The sequence below is a fragment of the Nesoenas mayeri genome (assembly GCF_963082525.1).
Source record: "Nesoenas mayeri genome assembly, chromosome: 3".
Classification (NCBI taxonomy): domain Eukaryota; kingdom Metazoa; phylum Chordata; class Aves; order Columbiformes; family Columbidae; genus Nesoenas; species Nesoenas mayeri.
The window spans coordinates 85,421,580-85,434,774 of record NC_137544.1 but is presented as its reverse complement, the minus strand read 5'-3'; the positions used below and the strand labels follow the sequence as shown (position 1 = coordinate 85,434,774).

Sequence of the window (13,195 nt, the reverse complement as noted above, 5' to 3'; positions counted from 1 at the left end):
ACGGCATTTTGAAGAATAAAATGACGAAGTTTGCTTAATGGAGGTGGCAATATGAAATATGAAGTAGATGGCACTGAACTGACATAGATAGTAAAAATGTTTCATAGTGATAGATAAAAAAGAAAGGGAGAATGAGGAGGGAAACAAAGAGTAGCCCATATCTGCAGGCAAGGAACCTTTCTTGTAGCAAGACCATTTTGTAAGATCTGCAGTCTGCTGATCCTGTGTTTCATCAGTATCACTTTGCAATTATGTGTCAACCTTGGAAAAAATAATTAAACAAAATTACATATCTGGAGTCCTGCTGAAATTGTTTTGTTCCTAACCGAGAAGAAAGGAGTGGCTTTTCAGGTGAAGACAGGTGACACTTATGTGTTTAGAGAGAGCCTTTAAATGTGCTACTAAATTTGTTTTTCTTTCAGGGCTAAATATCACAAATTGAAATATGGCACAGAATTGAATCAGGGAGATATGAAGCCACCCAACTATGATTCTGGTAAGAATTTCCTATGAACATGTTTGTTACTGGCATAAAAGTTTAACTGTGGTTTGTGCAAATGCTGAAATGATAGTGTTGATAAAATAAGCCGCTCAATGGAAGCAATGGGAATAGAGATAATTAATGAACTCTGTATTTAACTCTTCTAAAATTAAAAATGAATGCTAATGCTCTGAAAGATTCTATTAATAAAACAAATTAAATTTGATTTAAAAAAACCCAAACCAACAATCTGCTTCTGGATAGAATAATTTTTCTCTTCGTGAGTAATGTGTATGGATGTTTTGGAACAGGGCCATACTAGATTTATAGCTATAGAATCTTTTTATCTTTATATAATTCTTCTGAATAAGAAGTTAATCACAAAGGACTTGAAATGTATAGTACATAATTTCTTGTGCAATTACCTCAATGGTATTCCAGGAGAAAAATAATGAAAGTACATATTAGACAAAAGTGAGAGTTTTAGAGTGGGGAATTTATTTACAAAATTGCAGTGATCGTTGGAAAAGCATACAACTCACTTCAGTGCTGTTCTGTGAGAGGACAGTTTGTGGTCTCTGCGGTCTCTGGAAAGCTGATTTGTTTTTCTATAAGGTGCGTCTCTGACTTAACACAAATAGTTTTAAGCACTGAAGTTGGGGAATGAAGAACTTAAATTATTTCCTTTCATCTCTCTCTCTATCTGCCTGTCCTTTCAAGGAGTATAAAGATCTGGTTATAGGTCAGGTCCTTGAAAGGAGAAGTAAGAGGTGATGATTTTTCTATCTCAGTCCCCTGATACTCCTACCACAGCCACAAAACTAGAACCACCTGTACATAAAGTAAGGATATAGAAAGTCTGCAGACCTCAGCTCTGTCACTTGGTTGGTGGAAGGGATGGTCTGATTTACTGTCATGGTTAATTCTTATCTCATTGGATTCAGAAGGTCGTTAAAAAAACCTGAACAAACAAAAAATCCAACCTTGCACCAACTGATGAAACTTTACACTAGGTGTTTCTTTTCGAAGATACAATGAATTTATGAGACGTTTTATTTCACATTATTGTCAAAGTTATTTCCTTAACTGAAGAAATAGCTTAATTTGGAGTTGCTAAGTAGAAGACCTCAATCTGTATCTGGACCACTAGAAAACTTTGTCCTGATCATACCAAAATGCTAGATATCCTTGTTTTTTGTAATTTCTCAGGATGCAGATAGAGCATGTTGCTCCAGTTTCCAGCTGAGGAATGTAGTGCAAGGCCTGGCTTGCCCAGCAGAGCTGTAGCCAGTGCATTACTTCTGCAAAGTGAACAGCAGTGGAATTTCCTTTGTTAAAAGTCCATTATCCTGATTTATCCAATTGCATTCTATATATGTAGCTGTCAGAAATGTGCACTTTTGTTCTGTATCAAACCTGGATTAATTGAAGATACACACTTAAACTAGAAACTTTGTTATCATGCTCCTTTGGAGTTGTCTTTGATAAATATTTACTTGTATGCCTGTGTCTTCACTCCCCTGCCCCTGTTTTTTCTGCCCATTCAGGAAAAAATATGGAAATGTCTCTAATAGTTCTTCCAAATGGGCCCTTGTTGGTTGTTTTCTCTCTATGAGGAGCCAGTGTTACAGTTTAGAAGAAAGTGGTCAATCTCCTGATGAAGGGTTGCTTTTTTTTTTTAACTGCTTGTGATATGCTATTACTTGCTCATAATGCAAGTCCCTTAATTCTGATCTGTAAAGTGCTGTTACAGTCGTCATCAGTTTTGAGGTGACTAAGCAAAACAGAATTCTTGCTTGTAGAGGTACTTAAATGCCCTTGGAAGAAGGAGTTTTGCTTTTAAAAGGAGTTTTCAGACAGATTTGTTTCAGTCATGTTTTAATTCTTATGAAGTGAGATTTGGTAGTTGTGTACGGGGTCCAACTGTGTTCACTTGTAATCAAAAAATGATTGTGCATTGATTATTTCCCATGGTTGCTGTTAAATGGATTTGTGAATTTGAGGTGGATAAAATTCATATGACTCTCCTTGCATGTGGATTCTGATTAGTCTTTGATAGCTTCTTTGGATAGGTGGTGGGTTTTTTCCTCTGTGGTGTTAATTCAGTTGTTTAAAGGTCAATGACTTCCCGGTAAGGACAGTAGCTTTTCCTCGTCACATATTGAGTTACTCATACAACAGGTTTTTCTGGTTCTTAATTTTTGTTTACACAAGAAGATTGTTCATCCTTTGGTGTTTAGACCACAAGGATTTCCAGTTTTGTAGAGGCTTTTGTAGATAATAAACCAAGATATTTTATCTTGGGAAGCAAATGCTTATGTATCTCCTGGAGGAGGGGAAAAACCCCCACCATCATGTAGCATGAACCTATATATGGAATAAATGTGGAGCAATTGGTTGCTAGCATTCAGGTAGGTTCCTCATCAGAACACCCACAAATATTTTTTTGTGGATTTTCCTGGAGTAGTACTGTTTCAATATAAATTTATAGTTGTGGAAAATGTGGTTAAAATTTTTCAACAGCTTTTCAGGTTAAAAAAATAAACAACTCCTATTGTATATACATCTTTTTCATTCCAGAAAACTAATACATATATGGTTGATGTGTGTAGGTCTGTTGGTTTTGTGGTGTACAGTCAAATGTTAAGGAAATCGGTTGAACAGTAAGTTGTAAATAGATACCATGCTGCAGTTGTATTTGATAGTGTTAGCATTTAAAGATGTTTTTATTCAAACTTAAATTATAAGCAGCAAATATATTGGCAGGTTAATGCAGAAACGGAACTGCAGATTGTCTATGTCATTACGTTCCCTTAAAGGAAAAGGAGTAAGATGGGGCTTTTGGATGTGAGACAGAAGGGAAGGCACTGATGAATAGTGGAACTTGCTGTCACACAGCACGATGTACCTGACAGTCTTCATGTGTACGTAGTACTACAGTTATATGCTATGTGCATTTTTTTCTCTCTTGAATCTTTTATTCTGTTATTAAACCATTCCTAATAATGTTAAAAAAATCACATTTGTCTTTTCAAGTGGTTGAGCATCTTTTTAAAAAGTCGGACAAGGAAAAAATGTTTGTAATTAAATAATCTTTTCTAGATGAAGGGAATGAGACAGAGATTCAGCCACAACAGAACAGTCAGCTAATATGGAAACAAGGACGACAGCTGCTAAGACAGTAAGTGTTGAAAAAAAATACTTGAATAATGAATGCAAGAGAAAGAATCTGGTAATGAAATGTGATGAGGGTGGTATTTGATTTTTTTCTGTTAGTTTTTCTTTCAAGAAACATTAGTGTGTGTAATGAATTTCATTTAGTTTCTGCCCTACTTTTCCTAGGTTTTTGAAAAATTTTAATATTTCAGAAGTTCAGATGAGAAGTCTTGTCAAATCACAAGCACCTCATCTCCTTTGCTTTTCTTTCACTGAGTATAATATGACAGTCTGCTTAGGAAAACACTGGGTCATGGCACTTTGCAATTCTTTTTGCTATTAGAAAACAACACACACAAGTAATTCTGTTAAGAGCTATGTAAAATAAAAATAACTGGTGTTTGAGTGGGATAACTTTTACTTTGGCCTGCTCTAGGTACAAAAAAGACTACTATCCAGAAGGTTAGACTAGAAGTTTTCTAGTTCTCAGTTCATCTCAATAAAGCACATGTCTGTTAATCTAAGTCAGTTTTGAATTGTGGTCATAATGAGTTAATTAATTTCCAAGGTATTTGGTCACATTTTTGTGGGGTTTTTTTGCCTTGGAGAATCTTCTTGCAGAAAAAATGCATGTCCTTTGTAACAACTGTTACTATAAAATAGCATTTCCCCTCTTTAGAGTTGTCTAGAATATTGACCATTTAATCAATGCAGTGCTCTTGAGAAGACAGAGCTGTGAACTCCCTATGCTACAGGAAAGGACAGAGACCGATTTCTATTTTTTAAAAAACAATTATTTTCCCTCTGCCCTTTACCTCCAAAGGCAATATGCTATATTGATGAAAGAGCCAACTTTAGACCTTGAGGTTTTCATACAAGCTGGACCAGGATTCTTGCTGCCCGGCCTTTATATGCAAGGCAAATAAATGTTTTGCAGATCCATTACAGAATAAGAAAAAGACGAGGCTAAGATTTTTACCAAACCTAGTGCATTATAAATAGCAACTCTTGCTAGTAGCTACAGCTACAGAATTTGTTTTTATTCCCTGTTTTCTAGGCGTCTAAAAATGCTTACATAAGGAACATATCTGACACTTCTTGTAAGGCTTCATGTGTAGTTTCTGTGTGTTGAAGAACAAAATGGCCATGTTATACATGCAACTGTGGTGATTTTTGTAAGGCAGTTGTAAATATTTTAATTTAAAGTTCTTTTCCATCCATTTTAGTAAATGAATGAATAACGTATTGTGTAACCTCTGACTGCTAGACTATTTTTTTTTCCCTTCAGTGACTGTAGAGGCTGGTACTGCAAGAGACGATCCCTCGGCAGCTGGTACAGGGTCATTTATAAGCATGTTTCGTTAGCACAGCACCCTACTTTGCTAAGCTAAGGGGCTGAAGATGAGTTGAGGGAGAAGTTGTCATTTACTGTTTTGAATAGTTGAGATGATGTGCATGGAAGATTAGCATGAGTTGTGTTCCTACAGGTATCTACAAGAAGTGGGCTACACCGACACGATATTGGATGTGAAGTCAAAACGAGTACGAGCTTTATTGGGCCTCTCAAGTGATGCTTCAGAGAAGGAGAACAGAAATCAAGAGCCAATGGTAAATGGCACAGAGGGGCAGATTAAAGAAAACGCGATGATGGGGTAAGCATCAGGATGACAATGTTATCTTTCTGCATAAATGCACTTAATGGTGTAGAACAAATCTTTGTTTACTGAGATGATTTCAAGAATTTTCCCCTAGCTGGAGATTAGAGCAATTTTAACTAATTTTATTACATTAAGCAATAGGTATGGAAGTAACTCTTAAGATTTACAGCTGAAAAGCACCATAAGGTTTTTTTCAGTTGAAGGGCAGCACAAAGTAAATCAAGCCTCTTTGAGAAACAATTCCGAAGTGGCTAGAGGTCAGTGTTGTTTCAAGTTAACTGTTTATTTGTATTGCTGGAAATGTTACTGTATCGATTATAGGCTTTGCTCTTCTGATGTGTGCTGGCTATGACATGATAATCTATATGAGATATAGGATTTTTTTGACTGGATCAGGAAAACTTGTTACATTCCTATTCCTCTTAAGTTTTTCATTTTCCACTAATAGATAAACATGTAAATGTGGCTGAAATGTAAGGTATTAATTTGTGTCTTTCAATATTTATAATACTGTGAAAAGTCAGTCAAGAAGTGTAAAAGCTTGTTGTGATTAATTTTACTTTTAAATAATGTTGAAAACATAAGTCTTCTTTTTTTTCATTTTCTTCTCTTTTCCATGCAGAGGTTTGTGTGGGTTTTTTTGTTTTGTTTTGCTTTGGTTTTTTTTTTAAGAGTAAGTTAAATCTGAAACGTAACAGTACAGGCTTCAGTAAAAAAATCTGCTTGGTTTTGCTTAAGATACTGTAGTATACTGAACAACACATGAGGCAACTGTTCCCAGTAGTTTGTGCTATACTATGGAGCACAGCTTTCCTCAAAGATTCTCCCTCTTTTTTCCTTTTCTATACTGATGAGGCAAAATGCAGGGCCTTGTTTTCCTAAGGTCTAATACTCTTATATGACACATTCTGTCTTTTAAAAAGCATTTGTAAAATTTAATTATATCTAGCAGATAACAACTTCAGGCCAACAAGTTACGTTAGGGTGGAAGTTCATTGCTATGTAATTAAGTCTAATGCTATGAGGTGGAAAATTTGAATTTATGAGAAAACTCACGAGCTACTGAAATATATTGTGCTGCTACATACATGACAAACCATGTCCTTTATGTACAGCAGCCTTGTTTTTGAAGAACGAGGAAAGCTTGATAGATTACAATAACAATTTTAGTTTGATTTGTGGTGAAGGGGTCACTTTTTGGGGGAAGTAGGTAAATAACGCTCCAATTATTACACTTTAAAATTTATTTAAATATGTTTACTTTGGTTTTGAAGCAAATGGATACATTTGTAAGGTAGATATTTGATGGATGAGATGGTTGGACAGTGGTTTCAATATAGCATTTTCGGATGTATTTGCATTTCTTCCCTATCTAGTTGCTTTCTGGGTAGATCTGACATTAGGTTTAACACTTTGTCATCTGTCCTATGGCTGAGGATATTCACTGCTGGAGCAAAGTGACTTCACTTCCATTGTGGCTCTGCAAATTTGTCACCTTCAGGCTTTGACAGAGGGTTTTCGTCTGGTTTGTAGTGCAGAAGGGGGCCGTCAGTATGAGATACGTGATGGGCAAGAAGTGACTCCAGGGTTTTTCAGGGAATTTTCCAGGAATCTTGTTCAGCGTAGTCAGGTCAAACTTCCTGGGTGATTTTGAGTTTGTGGGTGTCAGCTGAGCGCTCCTTCACTGAGAGGAAAATGTTGGTTTTTTACAAAAATTCCTTGGTCAGTCTGGATACAGGACTAACTTTCAATGCTGTGATTCTTCTGGCCATTTCAAATACGCTTTCAGACCATTTCTTTCAATTTTTCGTGCAGGAATAATTCTGTGGCTTTCTTCCTGGTGGAGACTGCCTGTTATTTAACAACTATTTCATCTTGTGCTACTAGATACCGTGAAATGTTACACCTGATTGTTTCTGTGGCATGTGGCACTGTTCTTCTCCTCCCAACTGCATCATCGTTTGCCTCTTGAGATTTCACAGTGCAGCTTTATGGCAGGTGGGAAATCAGAAATGAGATGAGATATTGTACTCAGCTCATACTTACCTGTTCCCTGCCTCATCTGCTGTCAGCATTACTTATTTTGTTGCTTTTTCTACCTGATTGTCAGAACTGGGAAAAATTGAGGTAGCTCAACTAAATTCTGGCCCACAGTCAAGGCAGGGGCACTCTTTGAAGCAACCTCACCAGTGCTAGGCCACTTATCAGGAGGGCAAAAAGATTGGTAGTTCTTTAAGCAGCCTCTTGCTATTCCAAGAGTGGATGTAAAGTGAGAAGAGCATTGGGGCCACAGAAAGGTTGTGCGTTTAGAAGGAACACGATGAAGAACTGTCTGCAGTTTGGTAGTGATAGAAAAGTTACGGTGGCAGATTGGAAGAACAAGGAACCAAGCAAAGCCTTACTGCAATCCAAGGAAGTTTAAGGACTTATGTGTGTGTTTGGCAGGACCACCAGACATTGGGACAGCTGCAAACCAAAATGCAGATGGAAGATGCTCTCTGGCTTTTTGGATACAGTGAAACTCTTTGTTGGAGAAATCCTTGCTGTCACCACAAAAAGCTGTAGACTGCTCAAGCCAATGCAGTTTGGCAAATTTTGTGGTTCAAAACATTTAATGAACATTGATGTCAAATGTCTGCTAGTAAGTCTGAGGCTGGTGGTCAGCCTGAAGATGTTTTAGTTACATTTAAAGAGCAGAATACTGGACAAAATGTAATACACGGAAACTAATCTAATCTGACCTCAGTTGAAGTGAGGAAATGCCGCCCATAGAACATCGGTTTGTTTGATCTTGGAAGAACTGCATGATATTGTGAACCCAGCTGAGAGTGCAGATTTTAAGTCTGAGAAGAATGTGAGAAGTGGAGTATGGGGATTGAAGAAAGAGAAAGTTTGTGGGTGAGAAACAATGGACACAAATCAGCAGAAGTTTGGAAAGAATGTGAGTGAATGTGCTGAAGATAATGTACAATAGAGAGGAAAATGGCACAGTGAAAAACAGAAGGAAAATGGACACAATGATGTGTTTCAGGAACAGGAAAATAGAAGGCACATGAGCTTTAAATTTCCTTAAAGATTTTTCCATGTAGCAATGTAAATTGCAGAAAGAACAGATTGGCTAAACTGCTTTCTGTACAACTGAACACTCATGTGATGAATCCCAAAGAAAGCAAAAAATGGTATTTGATGCTTTTATGCTGCCATATGGTTGCCTCTTTAGGAGGAGAGAAGGGTATCAAATGGGAAACAAAACTTCCTTTATCTTTTGACTATTGTTTATTAGTAATCAATCAATACTTTCTCAGTAAAATGAAAGTAGTGGAGAACAATACAAATTGGTATCAGTAAAATAATAGAAGAGCTGACATACTTCTCAGCACAGTCTGATTTTAACATGTTTTTTGTGTAAGCCCGTTAATGTGTGTATAGTGATTATTGCTGCTACTCAGCCTGCTTCAGTAATACCTCTGATCTACTTGACTGTATTTCTGACAACAGCAGACACCCACACTTCTGTCTTTTTTTTTTTTTTTTTCTGAATATCTTTTCTTGTTGTAAGGATAAGCATTTTTTCTCTGACACACAGGATGTGTGAAGTGTATACTTTGTGGTGGGTAGGGAGGGTATTTCTCTTCTGCTCAACTCACTACACTTTTTACAAATTTTAATGAGTTGTCTGTTATATCAGAACTTGTCTATTATACCAGTTATACCTACCTCAACAGCCAGAGTTTGGACACTCAGTGTTGTGATATTGACAGGAAGTTGAGTGTTTTTGTGGGAAATGCTATTAGAATGTTTGGGGTGATTATTGTGATGTTGGTACTGTATGTAGAAGCATACAGTAGTTACCATAGTGCAAATACTTAGGACAATAATATTTGTTTGCAGCAGACAATATGTAACTTGAATTCTGCTAAGCTCCAGTTGTTTTAGAAAATTGTCATTTGGTCCCTCATACCCCTCAGCATAATATTGTGTATCTTAAAGGGTTGCAGTTACATCAGAAGACTTCCCCCACCTCTTTGGTTTTGTTTTTTTTTCTTTTGGTACAGTGATGAACAAACTACTGTTGTCTGAAAGCCTTGAAAAGCCAAATCAATTTATTTCCTTACTTTTAACTGAAGTAGCCTCCGTCTTTGTGTAACTAGATGCTACATCTGTGGCCAAACTTGTCTTCTTACATTGCCTATTTATTTGCTAATGTACAGATCCTCTTGAAAACTTTAGCACTCAAGACATCATGTGGATTTTGAATACACCCCGGAAGATTTTGATTCCATAAATGAAAATGTTAATATGATAACATGAGATAATATAGTCCTGTTTCCACTTTTTTTCATGGAATTTAAAAGGGAATCTGTTTTCAGTTTCTTCAGATCAGCTCACTTGCATTAAAAAAGATAAGTACCACTTGGCATGACTGGACTCAAAAATAGATACTAAAATAATAACTTTATAGTAATGGTTGAAATTCTTAACATCTGCAGTGAGAGGAATGGGTGCTTTTCCCCAACAAACTGAAACAGAGATGAAAGCTGCCTGCAAATGTCACTTGTAGCCTTTAGAACATGAGAGTATTCAAGTATCTTTTTTGCAGTTATTACCTCATTTTTAATAGCTTTATCTTATTGACCTAAACAGTTAAATTAGTTTACCTTCTTGAAGGTGTGTATTTGACTACCAATTGATATGAGTGGAAGCAAATATAATAAAGGAATAGAACTGGAAAGGAATGAGGGTATACCAAGCATTTGTATGTATATACACATATATATGGATGTGTGTATACATAAAAACAATATAGATAAATTATCTGAGTTCTTGTTAAGGGCTTGATCATTAGAACTATATTTAAGTAGAAACTTTTAAAGAAGAATGATCCTGAATGATATATCAGTCTCTGTCTGAAACTGATCTATTGTCCTTTGTTTTTATTAGACTGAATATGGCTTCCACTGTCTGTACATGAACAAAAAAGCATCACACCTAAAACACTGAGAGCAAATCTAAAGACCTTCTCAAAAATTAAACATTTTGAAGACCTTATCTTTCTGATGTACAACAAATCATTCCAATTTACACTTCAGTGAATGAATGTCTTTCTATACCAGAAGGCCTTGAGTAACTCTTTTGCATCTCTAAATCCTATTAACGCTGACCCATGTAATGAAACTGCTGCATACTGGCTGATGAATGTTGTGTGTTGACTTGCTTATAAAATGGTTTATTTGGGGAAAATACCTCTGAATTTAACAACCTGAGGTAATATCTGCCATGAAAACGATTTCCAAAATGTTATGTGACACTAAAATATTGAATTACAAAAAGAAAAAAATCCAAAATCTATTTGTATTATTCACTTTACTGATGTTTTTTTCACCCTTTTCCCATTTGTCCCTGACTCCATCTTGCAGTGACCTAACAAGCGCTTCAAAGCCACCTGGTGTAGGCCAGATCTGGACACTTGCAACAGATGCATTGAAGCAGAAAAAAAATAGGTAGATTCAAGTTTTGTGTGAGGAAAGTAGTACCAGTGGACCACTATTTTCATTTCATTGGTACAGATCTAGGGCTTAAGGGATTGAGGGAAGCTTCTTAGAAATGTCATGTAAGACTCATGGTACAGAAGGAATGGGGAGAAATACATGGAGAAGTTGTGCAGTGGGAGAGAAGCAAAGAGAGGGGAGGTGGATGGAGAAATAACTCAGGAAAGTTACTTTGGTTCTTCAAACATGGATCTTATTTTATATTTTTGATCTTTAAAAAACTTGCTTATTTGACCTATTATAGTTATCTGACTAGATTTGGCAAGAGAAGTAGCCTTTCCTTTTTAAATGGCATTCCTTCATGATTCCAATTTATATCCAAACCATTTTGTAAGTGTTGCTTACTAGTTGTAGTATGTGTTGCACTGGTTCTTGCACTGTGTGGTGTGAATTTATACAAGGTTTCAAAGGTTGTGACAGGCTGTCTAGCCTGCCCCATGTTCCTTGTGTGTAAATTTTGATGACTGTAAGTGTTCCATAGTTTAATTTTAGTTTGATGCTTTCTGTGCTTCATTATGAAAGATTTTGCACAGTACTGAAGATTTCATGAACTGTTCCTTAAAGACAGTTGTCATAGAAAGGAATACGTTTGAATTTGCATGTGTTTATTTACTGCGTCCAGTTTGAAAGAGCTAAACTAGCTATGGTGAAAAGACTGTGTGAAAACATGAAATAACTAAATTCTGTGGGGAATTAATAAAACTCATGATCTTGCAGTAGCTCATTTTGATAGTAGGAGGAAACTGAGCCCACAAAAAAGGCTGAAGAAACAGTATGTTGGAATAGCTCTTTGAATGCTGGGTCACAACAGGATTTTTCCTGTAGGGGCCCCCAGAAACGTTTCTCAGCCTGAGCTGAACTTGTGTTTATTTAACTTTATTATGGTGTTTCTTCCTGCTTCTGAATTTACCAATAAAATCTGGTTTTGTGTAAGATAACTTGTGTATGTCTTGGATAAAACACCCCCCTACTTCCTTTTTTTGCTTGGGGGAAGTGAGTAGGACCAAGGCAGTCAATGGCCTTGTGGTTGGGCAGTTCATGGGAGAAGTTTATAAGGGTATCCCTGGACATGACCACAGGCTCCCAAGAGTTATTCTCAAATAAGGAGAAGATAATGGTAGAAATATTGAATGTGTTGATTAGAAAAAAAATACGTCTGTAATGTAGCTTTAGTATAAGCTAAACTTCACTTTGCAATATGAAATGTACTGTATCATGTTGGGAGTGGGAATGGTGTCACCAATGTGCTGTTTTGGTTTCCCCGTAACAACTTCTCCTTTCCTATAGGTTATGGTTTCTACGTGTCACTCAGTAAGAAATAGAATTTTTGTTAAGATCCTGAAAATTGAATGTCGAGAGCCAACTGAACACTATACTTTTTGTAAAGCTGCTAATATTTCAGTGTCAGGGCCAACTGGATTTTTACACAAAATATTTGCCTTGAGCTGTGTGACTGTAGGGCAGGAGATGGAGACTTGGCTGTATGGCCTGCTGAGACCAAGCGAGAGCCACACTTACTTTAACTAGTGCATGTGGAACATCCACAAATCATATTTGTTAGATTTCATGGAAAGAGATCATTATTATTTTTAGTCTTGAAGGGGCCAGCGGGTTAAGAGAAATCTGGATAATTAAACAACCTGTAAAATACAAATTGGGATGAGATTTTTGAGGCAGTCACAGCTGCAGAAAATTCTGGCGTTGTTTCCTGAGGAGAAAAATATTAATGTAATTTCAGGTTTATATTGCTTTAAGGGAGGTAAGTACTTCAGTTACCAACCCACTTGTAACAGGAATTTTGTGTTTTAAGCAGGAAAAAGTTTCTTATCTTTAGGGATCAGAAGTTCCTTATGTCAAGGGTAATATTCACAAAATCTGCACATTGCCCATCTGTTAGTAGTAATATGGGAAACCCAGCAGCATTAATGTAGCTATACTTTATGTTCTGGCACTACTTATTGTTCTTGTTATGTTTGTGACATCAGTTAGTCCTATTGTATCTAATCATGTGCAGTCATGAATAGCAGGTAGTCTCTCTGCCCCAGAGACTTTCCTGTCTAATTGGATAAAGCTACTGGAGAGGAGAACATAATGCACAGTTAATGGTACCTAATAGAAAATGTTATATTGGTAAAGTTTTATATATATATATATATATATTTGTTTGTTTACTTGTTTGGAAGTAGTAAGTCAACTGGGATGAAACCCTCAAGGAATGAGGGCCAGGTTAGGTGCTTGGGAGAAAACCATGCATGGGTGCTGTTGCGGAGCACAACTGAGGAAGGGGCAGTGGGAAGGAGTGAGAACAAGCAGCTGGGGAGCACAGGGTTGGGGAAGTCCTGACAAAATCA

At 36.6% G+C, this 13,195-nt stretch overlaps 1 protein-coding gene across 3 annotated transcripts in view; it reads left to right on the top strand.

Moving 5' to 3' along the window:
* The window catches only part of STRN (striatin), a 65,046-nt gene that overhangs the window by 20,993 nt on the left and 30,858 nt on the right, over window positions 1–13,195 (top strand). For all 3 annotated transcript variants that reach the window (XM_080341208.1, XM_080341207.1, XM_080341206.1), the window contains exons 3-5: window positions 423–496; window positions 3,584–3,662; window positions 5,125–5,289. In XM_080341208.1, the coding sequence (XP_080197334.1) occupies window positions 423–496; window positions 3,584–3,662; window positions 5,125–5,289 (318 nt within the window). The remainder of the gene's footprint in view (window positions 1–422; window positions 497–3,583; window positions 3,663–5,124; window positions 5,290–13,195) is intronic.